This window comes from Sciurus carolinensis, chromosome 8 (genome assembly GCF_902686445.1).
Source record: "Sciurus carolinensis chromosome 8, mSciCar1.2, whole genome shotgun sequence".
Taxonomy (NCBI): Eukaryota; Metazoa; Chordata; class Mammalia; order Rodentia; family Sciuridae; genus Sciurus; species Sciurus carolinensis.
This window is the reverse complement of record NC_062220.1, coordinates 90,655,890-90,677,487: the sequence shown is the minus strand read 5'-3', so window position 1 is coordinate 90,677,487 and position 21,598 is coordinate 90,655,890. Positions and strand designations below refer to the sequence as shown.

The following is a 21,598-nucleotide window of genomic DNA, read 5'->3' as shown; positions in this document are numbered from 1 at the left end:
GGCATGTTTTGTTTTGTTTTTTATTGTAAAGAAATGGGATTCATGTTGTTTCTCTATTTGTACAAGGAGTCAAGGCATACCATTTGTGTAATCATAAATTTACATAGGGTAATGTTGTTTGATTCATTCTGTTATTTTTTTGTCCTCCCCCCCACCCCTCCTACCCCTCTTTTCCCTCTGTACAGTCCTTCCTTCCTCCATTCTTGCCCCCCTCCCTAACCCTAACCCTAACCCTAACCCTAACGCTAACCCCTCCTACCCCCCCATTATATGTCCTCATCCACTTATCAGCGAGATCATTCATCCTTTAGTTTTTTGAGATTGGCTTATCTCACTTAGCATGATAATCTCCAATTTCATCCACAATCAACAATTTAGACTTAACGGACATATATAGAATATACCATCCAACAAAGAACGAATACACTTTCTTCTTAGCAGCACATGGATCCTTCTCTAAAATAGACCATATTTTATGCCACAAAGCTACTGTTAGCAAATACAAGAAGATAGAGATACTACCTTGTATTCTATCAGATCATAATGGATTGAAATTAGAAATAAATGACAGAATAAAAAACAGAAACTTCTCCAATACCTGGAGATTAAATAATACACTATTATATGATGAATGGATAACAGAAGACATCAGGAGGGAAATAAAAAAATTCTTAGAAGTAAAGGAGAACAAAGACACATTGTATCAAAATCTCTGGGACACTACCAAAGCAGTACTTAGAGGAAGATTGATTTCATGGGCGCATTCAACAAAAGAATTAGAAATCAACAAATAAATGACTTAACACTACAGCTCAAAGCCCTAGAAAAAGAAGAGCAGACCAACACCAAAAGTAGTAGAAGACAGGAAATAGTTAAATTCAGAGCCGAAAACAACGAAATTGGTAAGGCATGTTGAAAGACTTGGTTTAATATCTCACTGAATTAAAAATGGAAACTGGTGGGAGGAGTGTTGACTTTGGAGCTAGATATAGTGGATGTAAACCTCTGATTAATTACTTATTAGATTTGTGCCCTGTGATAAATTACATGAGTCTCTGAGCCAATATTTTCTCATTTTTCTCAAGTGGTGAGAAATATTCCACCTTGTAGAAATGCTTTGACAGTTAGGAATAAAGTATCAAAAATATGAAGCCCCCTATCTACCTCACAAAGGAAGCTCAATAATTAGGAATTGTTATTATTTAAACATTGCAGAATTTCCCCAAAACCTATTAGTTTTTTTTTTTTTAACTTCTTGTTGTGAAACCGATTTCTTAAAAATCTTATGTAAAGGTTCTATTTTTTTTTAAGTTACAAAAACACTACAGAGAGAACTTGTTTATTTGATAAAGGATTTCTATCAGAAACTTACAAGTGTCACACTTGGCGGTGGTTCCAGGAAAGCATGGGGTCAAACAGAGGTGTCCACATTTGAATGTTACTGGGCATTTTTATGGACATCTCAGCTAATGCAATATGGGTATTTTAAAAAGTAAAGAAGCACTCTGTGGAAATATTGAGATCCTCTTGTTTCAAGAAAATCAGCTACAAGTTATCTACAAGATGAAATAAAAAACCCCCAGTATGGTCTGAGTAAAAGAGTTACCTTATACATTGGAAATTAGTAAGTATCATAGAAAAATATATATATTCCCAAAAGTTTTCAAAAATCTGTAGTTACCTGTAAAGAACTTCATAACTGATAAAAAGGAAACTACTAAGCTAAATTAAAGGGCATAAAAATTAGGTTTAAAAAAGTGGAGAATTACATAGTGTTTTACATTGGTATTACCATTACATGGTATTCTATAGAATACCAAACTAAATTCATACCAATCAACCATACCAATCAAAATTCCTACAGAATTTAGCATAATAATGTGGATTTGAAATTCATGTAAAATAAGTATTTCATAACCTTAGAAAAGACAATTCAGAAAAGAATAATGTGGGGAAGGGAGTTTTATTCTACTGATATTAAAATATCTACAAAGCTATAGTAATAAAATGAATGGCATTTATGAAAAAGTAAACAAATCTATCAATAGGACTAATGAGAGTGGCACAAATACACTCAAATATTTATTGATCACTTATGTGCTAGGTACTTCTTCATAGGATGCTACAGACTATTTGTCTCCCCCCAAAATTTATATGTTGAAATCCTAACTCCAAAGTGGTGGTATTAGGAAATGGGGCTTTTGAGAAATGATTAGGTCACGAGGGTGAAGCTAATGATTGGGATTAGTGCCCTTACACAAAAAGACCTCAGAGAGCTCCCTTCTCTTTCTGCCATGTGAGGACACAGAAGGTGGCTTTTGTGAACTAGGAAATGGGATTTCACCAGACACCAGATCAGCCAGAACCTTGATCTTGGACTTTGCAGCCTCCATAGTGGTGAGAAATGAATTTCTGTTGTTTGTGGCATTCAGTTGCAGCAACTTGAATGGACTAAGACAGGCTGAGGATACATCAGTGCTCTTAAAGGACTTACATTCTAGTGGGAGTTTATAGATAGAATGGACCAATAAACACCCAATGAGAGAATACCACTAATACTCTGCAGAGAATTAAAATTGTGCACCACATAGGGAAAGCTGGGAGTTTGATTAGATAGTCACACTTTCCTGAATCTCTCCAGAGGTGATATTTAAGCTGAGGTAGTCGTGATTTTCAGCTGTAGCCATGCTGAGAGCTGGAGTAGAGTATGCCAGCAGAGTTAGTTCAGGGCTGGCACAAAGACGCTGGTGAGAGAATAACCTGGCTGCATTCACAGAGCAGAAATAAGGCGAGCATGGTGGGGACAGCGTGTGAGGGTGTCAGTGGAACAAGATGAGGTTGAAGGCAGATGCCAGATCAGGTCTGGCTTCATGGACCTGAGTAATGATTCTGGTTTTATTCTAAGTGCTGTGGGAAGCCACTAATGAGTTTTGGAAATGAGAGTGATGCAATCTGATAAAAAATAGAAAAGGATGACTGTGGAGGATGGATTCTAAGGCAGCCTGTTGGAAGAGTACTGCAAGAGCTAGTAAAGGGATGATAGTAGTTTGGACTAGAAAGTACTTTGCTGGGATGGAGAGAGAGAAAAACTTATCTCTTAAGTGGAGTTAAAATATGATGACTAGAAATTAGAAATTAAAGTGAGTAATTGAGAGTAAAACTTAGATTTTTGGTTTGATGAACAGGGTTGAGAAGAGAACTTGGCAAAGAAGACCTGAGGTAGGGGAAGAATTAAGAGTTTTGATTTGGACAATATAAAGATTAAGAATTCTTAGTGGATATCTGTGTTTGGTGGGGAGAAAACTAAAGGACTCTGGAATTCTGGGTGAGGTCAGGGATGACTTGTAGATTAGGCAGTCATGGGTATGTTTTTACCAGACAGTGATATGGAACCCAAGGTTATGGGAAGAGAGAGTGTGGACAGAGAGGTAGAAGAGGCTCTGAAGTGGGTCCTGGAGCACTCCAGAGTTTAAAATGAAAGCAAAGGATTGGAACCAAAAATAATAACTAAAAAGGAGCAACCAATGACATTGGGACAAATGGCAAGAGGATTGGGGGTCATGGAAGCCAAGCAAAAAAAGTGGAGTATGCCATTGCTTTGGTCCTAGTAGCACATCATGGCGGGGTCATGACAGAGCAAAGTCATTCACCTCCTGGCCAGGAACAAAGGAGAGGAAGAAGAAGGAAGGGGCTTTGATGCCACCATCCCCTTCAAGGGCATGCCCTCAATGGCAAGAAGACTTTCCAGTAGGCTCTACCTCTTAAAGTTTCCACCACATGCCAACAGCACCAAGCTGAGGACTAGGACTTCAACTCATGGGCCTTTGGGGATATTGAAGATCCAAAAATAGCATTCCATCCTGACACCCTGAAACCATGTCTATTTCACAATGCAAAAGAGTTGTCAGTGTATCTCCAAGAATGCCTAAAATCTTAACTATTCCAATGTTGCTCAAAAGTCCAATTCCAAGTTCTCCCCTAAGACTCCAGGCAAATTTAGCTACAAACCCCTCAAACTTAGCTGTAAGTCCCTCAAAAGCTTCAAAAGAGCAAGTTACCTACTTGCTCCTTTCCATGTATATAGATGCTTCCAAGATACAATGACACAGGGTAAACATTCTCATTCCCAAAGGGAGAAATAGCAAAGTAGCAAGGAGTAATCAGACCAAACCCAGAAGGACAAACACTACATTTGACTGTTCCATATTTGGCATCCAGGGGTATGGCAGGATGTGGGTATCCCCATCCTACTGTTTTGTTAGTAGCAGCTCACATAGCCACTGGATTGGTCTGGCTTTTCATGCTCTCTGCAGCTTCCCTTCACAGGGTATTCATGATCCTGGCATCTCTAATGATCTGGGATCGCCATTGCATCTTTAATTTCACTCTCAGCTGCATACATTTCCCTAACTGTCATGGCTGCTGACAGGGACTCTGTCAGCACATCCTGTCTGGCCTCCCAGGCTTTCCTTTGAAATCTTAGTGTAAGCCTCTGTGACCTCATAATTATTGCATTGTGCATGCTGCATGAAGGATCCAAGGTCAGCTGCCAGTGTGAGCTGTACCTGGACCTGCTTGAACCATGGCTGCAGTGGCTTCTGAGTCCCTTGTGCACTTAGGTTGTCCTGAGAAAGCATGATATCCTAGGACTGTCTTCTAAAGAGACTGTCCTGCAGAGTCTTTGAAACAATTTCGTACTTTTACATCTTTTGAACTCGCAGTGGGTGGGTTCTTGCCAAAACCTGAGAGGTCCTCCAGACATATTACCTATTGTCTTTGTACAAAGCACTTACCTTCTTTTTAATGGTGCTAGCAACTGCACCAGCACCTGGCCAGAACTTTATATGCATATACTTCCTCTTTGACCAAAGTGAACTGAAAGTTTTCCAAATTTTTCTGACCTGCTCCTCTTGCTCTGATTCTTTCTATAAATGTAGCTAAAAGCAGCAAGTAATACCCATGGACTTAAAATTTCCTTCTCTAGATAAATTAGCCCATCATATTTAAACTCAGTCTCTCCCACAAATTTTCAGGGCATGGACAAAATGTCTTCAAAATCTTTCTTTTATAGTATGGTGGTCTCTAGTTCAATTTGCAGGAGAGTCCTCATTCACATCTACAACCTCATCAGAACAGCCTTTACTGTCTGCATTTTTACTAGTCTTTTGAGCCCCCACCAGAATCACCTGGTAAGCTACCCATTAATCTCCACATACAGCATTCTAGGCATTCTCTAGTCTGCTTTGCAAACTTCTTCAGCAAACCCATTCCAAAGATTTCTCCACATCATCTTGGGGGTGGTCACAACAGTAACTCCATTCTTTGTGTTATGGTTTGGATTTGGAATGTCCACCAAAGGTTCATGTGTTGAATGCTTGGTCCCAGCTTGTGGTGCTATTTGGAGGTGGTGGAAACTTTAAGAGGTGGGACCTAGTTGAAAGAAGTAGGTCCCTGAGAGAGTGTGTGTACTTGAGGGGGAATCTTGTCTCTGTCCCCTTTTATCTTTCTCTCTTTGCTTTCCTGTTGTCATGAGACAAGGAGCTGTTTTTAACCATGCACTCCCCACCATGATATTCTGCATTGCCAAAGGCCCAAAGCAACAGAGCCAAATAACCATGGACTGACATCACTAAAACTGTGAACCAAAATAAATCTTTCTTTACATAAACTGATTTATCTCAAGCATTTTGTCACAGTAATGAAAAGCTGACTAACATACTTTGGTTCCAGTTTTATGTGTTAACTTTCTTTCACTATAACTAATACTTGTATTATGGGTTAAATGTGAGGTATCCCCCAAAAGTTCACGTGTGAGACAATGCAGAAAGGTTCAGAGGAGTATCTTCCCCTGATAGGGATTAACTGAGTGATAATTGAAGTAGTAGGGTATGGCTGGAGGAGGTGGGAATGGGGGCATGACTTTTGGATATATATTTGTATCTGGCAAGTGGAGAGACTGTCTCTCTGCTTTCTGATCATGATGTGAGCTGCTTCGCTTTGCCTCATTCTTCTGCCATGATTTCAGTCTCACCTCAAGCCCCAAGGAATGGAGCCAGCTGTCTGTGGATTGAGATCTCTGAAACCATGAGCCCCTAAATAAACATTTTCTCCTCCATAATTGTGCCGGTCAAGTCCTTTAGTCACAGCAGAGAAAAAGCTGACTAAAGCAACTTGATATAAGTGAACTTATGAAGAAAGTCAAAGGGTTTATTTGGTCTAGAGTTTTGGAGTTTTAGTACATGACTGATTGGTGCTCTCTGGATCTGTGGGAATACATCCTGGCAGGATCATGTGGTAGAGAAAAGCCGTTCACCTCATGGCTAAGAACATAAGAGAGGAAGAGGAAGTGGCTAGGATCCTACTATGGCCTACAGTGGCATACTCTCAGTGACCAGAAGACCTCTCACTAAACCCTACCTCTTAAAGTTTCCATCATATTCCAATAGTGCCAAAGTGGGACCTGTCTTTAATACTTGTGTGTCTGGGAGACATTTATGATCCAAACTATAGCACTTGTATAAAGAAACATGTACATATCAATCCTCTAGTTCTTCCAAGTGTGCCTGAGAAAGCCTCCTACAGCAAGATTCATTATATCCATGTCTGTAATAGTGAAAAATTGCAAACTATATACTAATTAGTATGAAATTAATTAAAACTCTGGAATACCATAGTTACAAATAAAATAATGTATGTGACTCAAATTCAAGATGTATTATTAAGTTATAAATGTTGCAGAAAAGTATGTCCCACTCTTTATCTGTTGTTAAACATAACTCATCTATATGCACATGTGATCTATATGACCACCTCTGAGGAGGTTCTTATCCTGAGATGGTGATTATCATATTTTCCCTGAAAGGTCTAGTGATCTATGATTTTTTGAGAATGTTCAGAACTGAATATCCAGACTGATTCCAGAACACCTCCTTCAACTCTAGGGGGAAGATATTACTATATAAGACACATGATCAGAAGTATCATTTATAGTAGTAAAACAATACCAAAAATTATTTAAGTTACAATTATTTTTCTTATTATCTTGAATATATAAAGATCTAGGTAAATGATCATAATACATAATTAACTGAAAAATAAGATAAATAAGTCTATATATACTATGAGTATTTATATACATTTAGACATACCTGCATCACCTCATGATGAGAGTATCCCTAGAGGTAATTATTTTCCAGACTGATTTATTAGGTCAGGGAAATAAAAGAAAAGACGGGACACAAAAAATGCAGACCAAATAAACCTACCCACATTTAAAGAGCTATTCTGAAATTCAATCCAGCAACTTTCACTTACATTTAATTGTCCAGACCTGTGTCACATGGTTACTGTAATGTAAAGAGAAGACTGGACACATTACCTTCCAAGCAAAAATCAGAGATATTGTTAGAAAGAGAGAAAATTGAGCAACCAGTCATGATTTCCCTGCAAGTAGAAATATTCTTATTTTAAAAAAGAGGAAACTCTGATCCACAGAGATTAAGATTGTCCTGGTAACTGTTCTGGGCTGGATGATGTTTCCCATAAATTCATATATTAAAGTCCTAACCACAGTACCTCAGCATGTGACTGTGTTTGGACAGATGTCCTTTAAAGACGACATATGGTAAAATGAGGTCATGTCATGGACCCTTGTCTGATGTGGTAGGTGTCCTTATAAGAGTGAACTGGGACATAGTCATGTGAATGCAAACAGGAAGACGATGTTAGTATACATATAGAAGGCAGCCACCTGCAAGGCAAGGACAGAGGCCCCAGAAGAAAGCAGCTCTGCTGGCATCTTCCTCTAGGACTTAAAGTCTCCAAAACTGGGAGAAAATAAATTTCTGTTGGCTAATCTATCCAGTCTTTGGTATTTTATTATGGCCACCTTGGCAAACTAATACCATAGCAGAGAAAGGATTTGGCATCCAGTCTGACCTCTGAGGCCATGAATTTAAATATTTAGCCATAATTCTACAATATCCTTGGCCAAAAAGAGCCACTTTTATCAGAGAATCTTCAAGTACATTTTCTTGAAGATATTGTGCAGATCAAAATGGAGTCAGAAATATACTTTGAGTTCATCTATTCAACATACATTTAGTATGTATTGTGCACAGTATGCTCCAGGGATATAAAGGTGAATCATACACAGCTTCTTCAGTTCTCAAAAAAAAAAAAACAAACTCCCAAGCTTTTATTCTAATGCAAGTTGTCATTGACATAAATGTTATATCATAGCAGCCAGTGATCATGATGTACTGTGTACTATTCTTAAATGAGCTCATTCGCCATTTGCTACTGAATTTTCATTATCAATCCAGGCCATATTCAGAATAATTCTTAAATATAGAAACTACTTCCCACTCACTCTTTCTTGGCAATGCGACTCAAAACAAACCTCTTTCATGGTGAGCTTGCAGATGCAGCACTCTGATGAATGGAGAGTATATTGTTACTCCAACCTTCCGTTGCTAATGAAAAGGAGGAAATACTTTAAATCACTTCAGTTTTATAAATTGTAAAACACACATGAAACTAAAATATTCCACTGATTAAGTGATGTCTGGGCTTCAGCATCAACAGTATTATGCATTGTAATCTGTTTGTGTTACTTATTGTTGTTTAACAGAAGGGTCTAGAAGATGCATTAATTCTTTCAGAATTATTTTGCTTACTTAAAAGCAAAAATCCTTAAGCAAAATTAGATTGAAGAGTTGTTATTGATTGAATAGATACTAGTCAGACTCCAGGCTCTAGTCTGATTTTGATTTAGGCCAAAATATTCCAAACCCTAGAACTGTCCATCGTTGTTTCATGGCTTTGATCAGGCATAGGGCCATTAATACTCCCCCTGCCTGCTTTTTCAGAAGAGAGAAGAAGGTGTGTGTCTTGTCCTTTTGATCATAGATGATATCATCTTACTTAAAAAGAAAACTCTAAGGATGTTAAATTGACATTTCGGCTGAATAGTGAATAATTTTATTAGGGGTTATAAATGGATGAAATTTGGCCTTTGCAACCTTCGTCCTCTGGTGTCCCATTTGCTAACTGTTGTATTAGATGGTAAAAGAAAATTTGCAGAAGGAAATTTACAATTAAGTTTGCCAATCAAAAGTCCTTAGGTAGGGAGATTGTCCTGGATCCTCTATGTGGGCCCTAGGGCATCTCACAAGTTCATCAGAGTCAAAGAGACAATGCAGAAGAAGTCAGGGAGGTCTAAAGTATGAGAAGGACTTATACAAACATTGATAACTTGAAGATATGATAATGGAGCAAGGAAATGAAGAAGGAAATGAATTCCACCCATGCCCTGAATATTCCTGAAAACGTATCTGCCCCCAGACCTCCTCAGAAAGGATTTCGGCCTTATAAAACCCTGCAGAAAACCAGCCATGCTGTTCTGATCTTCTGACTTACAGAACTGTGTGCCAATAAGTGAGAAGTGATCTTAAGTTCGTGGTGATTTCTTAAGATAGCAATAAAAAATTAATGTGGAGCAAAACAGTTAACTAAAAAAAAAAAAAACAAAAAACAAAACTTTATCATTCACATTTCAACGTCAACAACTTACTGTTAATGTCTCCTCCCACAATGACACATTGTCCATGTCTTTTTTCCTCCCAGTTTCCTCTGGACTGTTGCATCCATCTCTCCCCATCTGCTCCATACACAAACACACAGACATACAGACACACACACACACACACACACACACACACACACACACATAGCTTGCCTCTCTGGGTCACAGCACAATCCCAATCTACCATTACCAGTTTTATAGACATGCCTGTCAATAAATCATCTGTGCCATTCATATTTTGTAGATAAGGAAGCACTGATAGGATGTTTGACTTATAACTTGAAACAATTTGATAATTCTGGAATAAATACCTATAGGACTTAAATTTCTGATTAGTTATACATTGACCTACAACCTTCTGCATTCACAGATATTAATTTGTAAAAGGCAAAAAAATCTGAACCATATTAAAATATGAAGTCCAATTTCTCTTAAAAGAGTTTCTCTCATACCCAGGGTGTTTTTAGCTACTCAGGCTCTAAAGTGTTCAGATCATATTCAATTCTTTGTTTTCCTTGACTGCAACTTCTATCTGACCCCCCCAGATAGAAGAATTCAGGTAATTGCTAATTCATATGGACTCTACCTCCATGCTGCCCCTATATCCTATAAGAACTTTCCAGTTCCCAAACAGTGCCTTTCTCTGCTCCTGCAAAATGCCCTTCCTGAAGTGGTGTGCTGGTTGCCTGTGAACTTCACTCTCTTGCATGTGGACTTCACTCTCCATTCCTTCCTCACTCTAGGCTCACCAGGCCCTAATCAACTCTAACTCCTACCCAAGTCAAGGGCTCATTTCCTTACTCAAAATGAACAAGCTTCTTCTGAAAATGCCCACCTCCATTTCTTGCTCTGTCCAGTCTTGAAGGCCCATCTTAAATGTCTCTTCTCTCTGAAACGATGTCTCTCGTCCTTCCCCTCATCCACCCCAGACACCATCTCTTCTTTCTTCCTATCCCCAAACCACCATAATTAATTCTAACCATACACAATGATAGTTGAAAAGCTCAGATATTAAAACAAGTTTTTTAGTTTATGATTTTGGGGTTATTTTTTGTATGTTTGCATAATCATGCACTGTTTTTGGTTTATTAGAAATAAGTCATACCTAAGATAGGGTTTGGTTAGTATGTTTGGATAAGGAAGAAGTGTCACTTATATTTATCATGTGGGAACTATAATGGCACAGTTTATTTAAAGGCTTTCTGCTGGCTGGACTAATGTTCCAAGACTCAGATTTGCTTAGATGCTACACTGTTTCCCATTTATAATAATTTTAAATTGTTAAATTAATATTGGAGGAGTTTAGAAAAAGAGATGTATGTGGGGGAGTAGGTAGAGGTATTCAGGAGGAGAGACAGGATATTAGGAAAGAAAGAAAAATCATTGCCAAGGTCCAAAAACCTATATGTGGTATGTGTGAACAATATCAAGAAAAACGTACAATATAAAACTATATCTAATATAACTGTATGAAAAATTGGGTGAACACATGAGCAATGACCCAAAGAGACTATGACTTAAAGAGTCTAAGTGAGCATTCTGGTGACATGCTGTTTGACTCTAATCTGGCCAACACAGGTGTCATCTTGGGCAGGTCCTGAGCCCCTATCAGCTTCAGTTTTCTCTTGTGTAAGTGGGCACTAACTGCACAGTACCTCCCTTTATGGTGTTGTGACAGTGACATGAGTTTCTACATAAAAAGCACCTAGAACTGGACCTAGCACTGAGGGACCCCCCCCCCACCAGTGCCATGGGGAGCTGATAAAGGGTTCTTTGCTGCCTGTAGAATAGGCTTTGTAGCTTCAGTTTTCTTGCTGATATTCCTTATCTTACCCATCTCCTTTCCCCCTCACTGATTTCTCTGGATGTCTTTCTGTTCCGTGTATCTCAGTCTGCATTTTTTTTTTTTTTTTTGGTACCAGGAATTGAACCCAGGGGCACTTAACCACTGAACCACATCCCAGTCCTTTTTAATATTTTATTTAGAGACAAGGTCTTGTTGACTTGCTTAGGGCCTTGCTAAGTTGCTGAGACTGACTTTGAACTCGTGATCCTCCTGCCTCAGCCTCCCTAGCTGTTGGGATTACAGGTATGTACCACTCTGTCCAGCCTCAGTGTATATATTTGAGGTATATTATGGAGGATGCCAAAAATGTTTCTTGAGATTTCATGCTAGTTTTTTTTTTTTTTTACATAGCTTTATTGAGGTAAAATGGAAGTACAATAAAATGTACATATTTGAAGTATGCAGTTTGATCAGTTTTGACATGTATGTTACAAATACAAGCAATATTAAAAGCATTTCCATTACTATTTTTAAAATTTGAAATCATGCAGACCATTTGCTGCATGATTTATTACATTAGGAATCAATCACCTTAAGATAAATAGAACCCCATCCCCACATGTCAACTATTTCAAAATTAAATGGCACACTCAGAAATATCTCAGAGGTCAAGGAAGAAAGCACAAGAAACGTAAATAAAAAGTACTTTGAACTAAGTGATAACAAAAGCTTAAAATATCAGGATCTCTGGGATGAAACAGTACTCAGGTGAACATTTATAACTTAAAGTACTTGTATCAGAAAGAAGATAGAATAACAAATTATTTTTAAATTATGTAGTAGGAAGGACAAAATAAGAGTAGGAGCAGAAATATATGAAATAGAGAAGAAATAATAGAGCTAAAATTTGATAAAAATCAAACAAGTCTAATCAAGAAAAAAGCTAGAACACAAAAATTAATATCAATGGAAAGGGAACTATCACAATAAACCTGCAGATGCTAAAAAGTATATTAAGGTAATATTACAATTGTATGCCCATATATGTGATAGCTTACATAACATAGACTATTAGAGAAGGATCAGAGTGCTGCTGAAAAGAAAGTGTATTCAGTCATTGATGAATGAAAGATTCTATATTTGTCTATTAAGTCTAAATCATCAATTGTATTTTTTACTTATTTATTTATTTTTTGGTTGCAAAGTCTATCTAGTAGTGAGAGAGGTGTGTTAAAGTTACCCAATATTATTATGTTGTGGTCTATTTGGTTACTGAAATTGAGAAGGGTTTGTTTGATGTATTTAGATGCTCCATTGTTTGGGGCATAAATATTTATGATTATTATGTCTTATTGATGTATAATCCCCTTAAGCAGTATGAAATGTTCCTCTTTGTACCTTCTGATTAACTTTGGTTTGCAGTTTACTTTATCTGATATGAGGATAGAAACCCCTGCTTGTTTTCATGATCCACATGAGTGATGTATTTTTTCCCATCCTTTCACCTTCAGTCTGTGGATGTCTTTGCCTATGAGATGAGTCTCTTGGAGACAGCATATTGTTGGGTCTTGTTTTTTAATCCAGTCTGCCAGTCTGTGTCTTTTGATTAATGAGTTTAAGCCATTAACATTCAAGGTTATTATTGAGATATGATTTGTATTCCCTGTCATTTGAGTTTATTTCTGGTTTTTAATTTGAATTAGTTTCTTCTTTGATTGACTATTCCTTTAGTGTAGTTACTCCCTTGACTGGTTTTCACTTTTTTTTTTTCACTTCATCTTCATGGGATATTTTGTTGAGAATGTTATGTAGTTGCGAATTCTTTCAACTTTTGTTTATCATGGAAGGATTTTATTTCATCTTCAAAGCTGAAGCTTAATTTTCCTGGATATAGGATTCTTGGTTGTCATCCATTTTATTTCAGAGCTTGGTATATGTTATTTCAGGACCTCCTAACTTTGAGGGTCTGGGTTGAGAAATCAGCTGAGATCTGAATTGGTTTCACCCAATATATAATCTGATATTTTTCTCTTGCAGCCTTAAAAATTCTATTTTATTCTGTGTGTTAGGTATGTTCATTATAATGTGTCTTGTTGTGGGTCTGTTGTAATTTTGTAAATTTGGGGTCCTGTAATCCTCTTGTATTTGATTTTCCATTTCATTCATTAGGTCTGAGAAATTTTCTGATATTATTTTATTGAATAGATTGTACATTCCTTTGGTTTGTATCTCTGTGCCTTCATCTTTCCCCATAAATCTTAAATTTGGTCTTTTCATGTTATCCCATATTTCTTGGAAGTTCTGTTCATGGTGTCTTAACATCTCTCTGAGGTCAACTCTATTTTCAAGGTTATATATTTTTTCTTCATTTCTGAGATTCTATCTTCCAAGTGGTCTAGTCTATTGGTGTTGCTTTCTGTTGAATTTTTAATTTGGTTTATTGTTTCCTTCATTTCAAGGATTTCTGCTTTTTTTTTTTTTTTTTTCCAGAATCTCTGCCTCTTTGTTGAAGTGATCTTTCACTTCCTGTATGTTTTCTCTGATCTTTTTTATTTTGCCTTCCTTTACTTTGCAGATCAGTTTAATTATGTACATTCTAAACTCTTCTTTGACATTTCTTACTCTGTGGTGTCAGTGGATTCTGTTATTGGAATATCTTGATTTGTTTGGGGTGATTTGTTTTCCTGTTTTTCCATGTTGTTTGTGTGTCTACCCATCTAACAATATGGATCTGAGGCAGTAGAATTTCTATCCTGTGGACTTATAGCATCCCTGAATGTTTCCAGTGCCTCACTGTTTAAGGGGAGACAAATAATAATAACAACCAACATAAACAATATACAACACTAAATCAAATGGTTCCTACTGTGATGTCTACAGTGTTAATTATTACAATAAACAAATGATATGATCAGTCATTGCTTATAATAAAAACAGGAAATTTCCAATAGGGTTTATAACTTCAAATGGTTATAAACCATTTGACAGGGAGAAAAAAGAAGTGATATAGGATGTGATGATTATGAGGGAGGAGGAGAAAAGAAGAAGTAAAAAATTAAAGGAAGAGTGAAAGAGATAACAATTGGCTGTTAGCAGAAGAAAAGAGAGAATCAAGGGAAACAGGTAGGAGAAAAAAATTAAAAATAAAAGAATGCAAAACTTAACTAAAACATATTAATTAAAATTTGTGTACAATGGATCAAAGTGCAGTGTATAAAAAATTTTTAAAAAATGTTTAGTTTCCTAAAATGTTTTGTTATATGAAATATAAGCTGTTCAATTTAAAAAAAATCCTATTTCACAAAAAACTAATCCATGAAAAAAAACTGGCTTTCAAAATGGTAGAAATGAGGAAAAACAAATATGAATATGTATAAATGTCCATGTACCATTGAGGTCACAATTAAACAGAGAAAAAGAATTTAAAAAAATATGTTGATGAAAAGCTAATTCTTTCCATTGGAATTCAAAATATTCTTAACTTCTCTTCTCAGCAGTTTTAGGTGGGGTCCTTTGGAGCTTGATGCTCCACCCTCTGGATTGCTGGAGTGAGAGGTAATCTGGTAGGTGGATTTCCTGGAGGCAGTGTTTAGGCTTAGGTGGGCTCCAGGCTCTTTGCTGAATGCCGGTTGGTCTGGAGATTTTGAATCAGGGCATCTCCAGGGTTCAGTACTTGCTGGTCCACGCTGGAAGACTGTACCCCAGGCATCTCCCCTGGATTCCACTTGTATGGTGGGGACCCAATTCCTAGTCCCCTACATCATCTTTGGACCTCAGGTTTCCTGGTCTTGGGTTCAGTCTCCAATCTTTCCCATCCTTGTCATTTTGAATTTATGGGCAGATGCCTCTCTCCTAACTGGTCCTACAAGCAGTTGGATTGGAGGGGAGGGCTAGAGCTGAATAGGTTTCCATGACCAGTTGTCCTCTGTGTAAACCTCTCTCCACATTTGATTTTCTCCTGGTCACTTAAGCATGCTCTCTATTTTGCAGTGTGTGTTTACTGACTCCGTATTTCAGGAAAAACTCAGGTTTGCCTGGAATTGGCCTGCTCAGCTGCCGGCCCCTGCACAGCAGCTATAAAATGGTTCCTTCCCTTGCACACTGTGGCGGCTTATTTCCCCATACAAGAATATCGTGCGGTGTGTCTTTCAGGTTTGCCAGGCAATGTCCTTGATCTCTAAATGCTCTGTAACAAAATACCCCTTGGGCCTCCCAAAAATGTGGATTCCTTTAATTCCCTTATCCCTTCACTGTGCTCACAGAGGGACTGCTCTGGTTGGTGCTTCTGGCTTGGCTGCGGCGGTGACTGTGCCACTAGGGATTTCTTCCTTATTTTATTATATCCAACCTCCTGAGTCCCTGATCTGCTTTGAATGTCCAGTTTCAAATTCCAGTAAAGTACCCCCACCTTCTGTTTTGTTCACCTACCTTGCAGAGAAGCTGCCTGTCTTCTTTCTTGGTTTCACACCACAGAGCAGCCAGGAAATTGACCTCCTCTATTCCGCCATCTTGAAAATCTCCTCATGCTAGCTTTCGATAGAAATAATTTATTAAAAAAGTGTAGTTTTTTTCCTTTGAGTTATCTTTATGCTTATTCTTTCCCTTATTCTGAAGTATTTTCTTCATAGGTTGTGTGTCATTTGTTTATTTTTCTCTTACCCATCCTCAAAGAAGACAGTAAATTTCAGGAATTTTCTTAGACAAAAATGAAAATTAATAGTTAAATGAGAGAAATAATTAAAATAGGACATCATAAAAATCCATATGTTCATTTTAAGTCATTTTGCATGAAATTTAACCAAATATATATTTTTCGCACTTATCTTTAATTTAGACCTTAAGCTCTTTTCTGAGTTCTGCTGATTTCAGTATTCATTGCCATTTTAGAGCAACCCTGCCCATATCTAAGATTTCTTGCTTCATTTCTTTCAAGTGAAATGGGAGCTTAAAGAGACTCATGAAACAAACTGAATGTACAATCTCTTTAAACTTTATGCTTGTTTTTTATGGTTTCACAGTTGTTGTATATTTTGAAAGCAGTTCTTTTAGCAACTTTCTAAAGCATTGAATTTAGGTTCTATAGAAATAACAACTCAATTTTTGTGTTCATATTCTATTGGTTTATGTCACATTTAATTACATAATTATAATAACAATTACAAAGTGTCAAAATGGAGCTGGGAATAACCATACTGAATTCTGTGAGTATCAATTCAACCTGCAACGAAAGTGAGCAGAGGGTCCCAAAGCTGGGGCTCCGGGCTGTGAGTCATGAAGTTTCTGCTGTGTGAACTTTGGGCAGTCAGGGTTGCAGAGAGGATGGGAACCATCCATGGACCCACAGAGCCCATCAAATGGAAATCAGTTAAGGAACTTCCACAAGCAGTGCTTCTCAAACTTTGGTGCATATCAGAATTATCTGGATGGTTTAGTAAACAGATTACTGGACCACAACTTAGAATTTCTGGGCCACCCTCTCTTCTGCTTTGTTATAAAGCCAAAAAATTTGCTGGCATTTCTAGGAACACACTTGGCAAACTGTTGAACTACAGCCAACCTGGACTGTATGGATGGTGACAGGTCCCTTCAAGCATCAGCATGTACAGGGCAGAAAGTCACGTGTTATTTCTCCATGTGTCTTTACCCACTTGCAGTGGATATTCCCCCAGTAATCAGACATTAGGTCTTCTATTCATTTTAGTGCTTGGTGTTGTGTTGAAATCGTGTGTGTATGTGTGTGTGTGTGTGTGTGTGTGTGTGTGTGTGTGTGTGTACAGAGACAGAGAAACCTAGTTACATTATTTGGAAATTGTGGGAGAATGCAATGATCAGAGCTTTTAAAGTTTTTGTGTTCACCGTCTTTCAGCTTTCTTGGAAAAGATAAAAGTACTAGTTAGTTCTTTCAAACTTGTCTGCTCTTTTCAAATCACAAGTCCTACAGTCTCTCCACCGGGGGCGGCAGGGGGCGGCAAGACACCCTCTCTTCTGCACGTCAGAAAGCTTGGGCTTGGCAGCATCTTACAGCTGCGGGTAGAAAGGCAGCCGTGTGTGGCCTGTCGTCAGCACGCTGAAGACTTTCTCTCAGAAGGAGACCATTATCTGATTGCTCTGTAATCTCCCTTTCAGAACTGGCTGACGGAGCTGGAGATCTTTGCAATAATCTTCTCAGCTGCCATCCATGACTATGAACACACCGGAACCACCAACAATTTCCACATCCAGACTCGGTGAGGATGCTGACATGTTGGAGAAGAGGGGAGAGGAGAGGGGGCAGGGATAGAGTTTTAGACGTCAGAGAGGTGTTTGTCACCGGTCTTTTGCGTGGCTACTCCATTTTGAGTTTCTGAAGAGATGAACTTACAAACAAAAGATTGACCTGGTCAGTGTCGATCAAGACCTAGGGTGTAAGAAGCCATCCGCTCTTAATTCTCACATTTTATTCAGACCTAACATGCAAATGTTCTCTATTTTGATTGCTCTTTATTTATAAATGTCCTATGCACATTCTACCTATATCTGATAGGTGGTGAGGTACTTGCATAGAGGCCCAGGAGCCATGCAGACTAAATCAGGGACAGGTGATGATTGGAGTGTTTCTGTTGACATTAACAGTAATTGAGCCTTCTTACCCTCTAACCTCTGGGGCTCTGTGAGTTGCCCCTCTTATTTTCTCTGATTTCATCTCTGTTCAGTGCCTGCACTGCTCCCTGGCACAGGCTGGGGGAGCTCGGTTGACTTATGTGGGCCACCTTCACCATGGGCAACCTGTGTATCCTCCTTGATGAACAGCACAGCTAAACAGAAACCTCTGCTAAGGATATTACATCTGAGTCAGAGTGACCCACTGTGAACCTTCTGATCTGTAATTGATTGATCAATGATTGATTTCAATATGAATGATTTTGATTTTGATGTGTTTCCTTCCCAAGCTGTAGATCTATGCTAGGCCTGTCCTCTTCTGTATCAACCTAAAACCTTGCCTTCTATCAGAACAGTGACGTGGAACTGGACAGAATTCAACAGTAGGGTTAACTGGGCTTTGTTTGGTGTAAGAACCAAAGAAAGCTTGGATCTGGGGAAGGGTATTAAGGCAAAGAGAAAAATCATGGGGGCAGGAGTTGGATAGTTGAATACGAAACAAATACTTGCAGATTTCACTTGAAAAAGCAGGTGTGTTCTCCAGATAGATTTGTGTTCATTAAATCAACCTACATGTATTTAATGAACTCAACACGTGATTATGAGGCACACACACACACAAGACAATATTATCTGTCTGCTAGGATATTCCAACACAGAGGGAGCAGACAGGAGGACAGAAGCTCTTTGCTTTAGTTCCTGTTCCTGCCTTGCTGTGTGGTGATCTCAGCCGCTGGGAAGCAGCCTTTTGCGGTTCTTTTCCAAGGTACTTAGATGCAGGGAACTATACAGAGCAGCTCTGCTTAATGTGTGTCTGTGGGTGGAACCTTTGCTCTGAAGACAGAGACTGCAGTGAAGAGCACCTGCCGCAGGAAGCAGGTGGGTAGAGTGACAGTGTGGATCTTGCCTGGGGACCAACGCTGACCATCATAACTCAGGAAAGCAGCTTAATTACAGGAGGTGACAAGTAGCTTCCTGCCACAAAATACACACCCATTGGTACCTATCTCAGTCAACTCATCTTTCACCAAGGCATTTGCATGGTTTGTATTATCTCCTTAGGAAAATTCCAGTGGGTTCAATTAGGTTCCATTTAAAATGAAATTCAAGCTCTGATCTTCTTTGACAGAGCTTTATTTAATAGATCTGAGTCTTTGTGCAGAAAACTAAGTCTGTGACCAGGTCCTTTGTCCCTTGATGGACAAATTATGAAGCCTAACACTTCTGAGGTATGCTAGAGATAGCCCAAAGTTTGGCCAATGACAGGTGAAAGCTATATAGGGGAGCATTGGTCCTTCTGTCAGAAGACCTCACGTCCATCCCGGCCCTGACACTCAGCCACTGTGGGGCCCACAGAAGCCACTTTACAACTCTGTATTGAGCTTCCTTGTAGTTAATGATATTAAAATAATTTACAACTCTGTTTGGTGACAGTTATAAAATGGTTTCTGAGAAAGTGACAACTGTCATAATTTTGATTTTTGTCCTTTCTTTTCCTTTCCTTTCCTTCCTCTTCCGTTTCCGCTTCCTTTCCTTTCTTTTTCCTTTCCTTTCCTTCTTTGTACTGGGGATCGAACCCAGAAGCACTTTGCCACTGACTTGCCTCCCTGACCCTTTTTTATTTTTTATCTTATTTTAAGTTGCTTAGGGCCCCACTAAGTTTCTGAGGCTAGCCTTGAACTTGCAATTCTCCTGTAACCTCCAGGGTTGCTGGGATTACAGGCATGGGCCACCACACCTGGTTATATTCTTTACTCTCAATTATCCATGTATAACTTTTACATGAAAAAATTTTAAGATCAAGAGGCAGATTGCAGAACATTCCCAGCAAGTGATATGTGTTCAGAGAATTACAACTAAAATAGATAAGCCAGTACATTCATTGACTTAAATACAAATTTTAAATTAACGTTATTCTAGAAAATATAAGAAAGTTTGACATAGTCCACATTTTGAAAAACCACCTTTGAGCTGGGCCCAGTGGCTCATGCCTGTAATCCAAGTGGTTAGGGAGGCTCTTGAGTCCAAAGCCAGCCTCAGCAAAGTGAGGTGCTAAGCAACTCAGTAAGACCCTGTCTCTAAATAAAATACAAAATAGGGCTGGGGATGTGGCTCAGTGGTTAGGTGCCCCTGAGTTCAATCCCCAGTCCCCTACTGGGAAAAAAAAAAAAAAAAAAAAAAAAAAAAAAAAGAGCCACCTTTGTCTCTAGTAGAGACCATTGAGATCTGGATATACAGCTTCCAGAGAATTCCTGGATTGGATGACACACAATTCACAATCGAATATTGATAGTAAAGGAAACTACATGCATCTGTTGATAATTTGCAGTGTTCTTTTGAGCTTCTGATCTATGCAGATGGCATGAGGGTGAGGATAGTTCCTAAACCTGGGAAGAAATGGGGGTGCACTCCATCTGGTGGGCGTTCCCTGAGGGGATCCAGGGGGAATGTCCTGAACTGTCCCATGTGACTCTGTGCAGGTCGGATCCAGCAATTCTGTACAATGACAGGTCTGTGCTAGAAAATCACCACTTGAGTGCCGCCTATCGCCTTCTGCAAGAAGATGAGGAGATGAATATCTTGATCAACCTCTCAAAGGATGACTGGAGGTAAGGATGAGGTGGGAGAGATTGGTAGCCAGGGAATGAACTGTGAAAACTGATGAAGTATGCAGCTTTTGAAGAAAGGGCATCCCGTTTAAATTTTATTGTTGTTTTCTCTCATTCTCCGTTTGCATGAGTGTCTCTCTCATGTCTAATTTTTTTTCTTGTCACAAATGTTCCAGCATTTCTAAATAGAGGCTATAGGACGTGATGTGTAAGTCCCAACTGTTTGGTTTTGTGCCAGTGTGTTTCTTATAATGAGTTGGAAAATGGAACCAGTTTGGGCCCATAATTCAGTATTGTACTAAAACTTCTTAAGAAGGAAAATTGGAGGACCAGATGGATTCTCAGCCAGGTTCTACAAAACCTTTAAAGAAGAGCTCATTTCAACACTCCTCAAAGTATTTCATGAAATAGAAGAGGAGGGAACCAGACATATCGAGGAAAGAAAATTTCAGACTAATATCCTTAATGAACTTTAATACAAAACTTCTCAACAAAATTTTAGCAAATTGCATACAAAAACATATTAAAAAGATAGTGCACCATGATCAAGTGGGTTTTATCCCAGGGATGCAAGGTTGGTTCAACATCAGGAAATCAATAAAGGTAATTCACCATATCAATAGACTTAAAGTCAAGAATCACATGATTATTTTGATAGATGCAGAAAAAGCATTTGATAAAATACAGCACCCCTTCATGCTCAATATCTAGAAAGAATAGGGATAGTAGGAACATTCCTTAACTTTGTAAAGGCTATCTATGCTAATCCCATGGCCAATATCTTTCTAAATGGTGAAAAACTGAAAGCATTCCCCCTAAAAACTGGAACAAGGTGGGGATGCTCTCTTTCACCACTTCTATTAAACATCGTCCTTGAAACTCTAGCCAGAGCAATTAGACAGATCAAAGAAATTAAAGGGATATGAATAGGAAAAGAAGAACTCAAACTATCCCTATCTGCTGATGACATGATTCCAT

General features: G+C 38.5%; 1 protein-coding gene across 9 annotated transcripts in view; it reads left to right on the top strand.

Annotated features, from left to right (window-relative positions):
- Pde1c (phosphodiesterase 1C) overlaps positions 1 to 21,598 on the top strand; it is a 551,831-nt gene that overhangs the window by 437,598 nt on the left and 92,635 nt on the right. For all 9 annotated transcript variants that reach the window (XM_047560734.1, XM_047560737.1, XM_047560742.1 and 6 more), the window contains 2 exons: positions 17,499 to 17,599; positions 20,492 to 20,620. In XM_047560734.1, the coding sequence (XP_047416690.1) occupies positions 17,499 to 17,599; positions 20,492 to 20,620 (230 nt within the window). The remainder of the gene's footprint in view (positions 1 to 17,498; positions 17,600 to 20,491; positions 20,621 to 21,598) is intronic.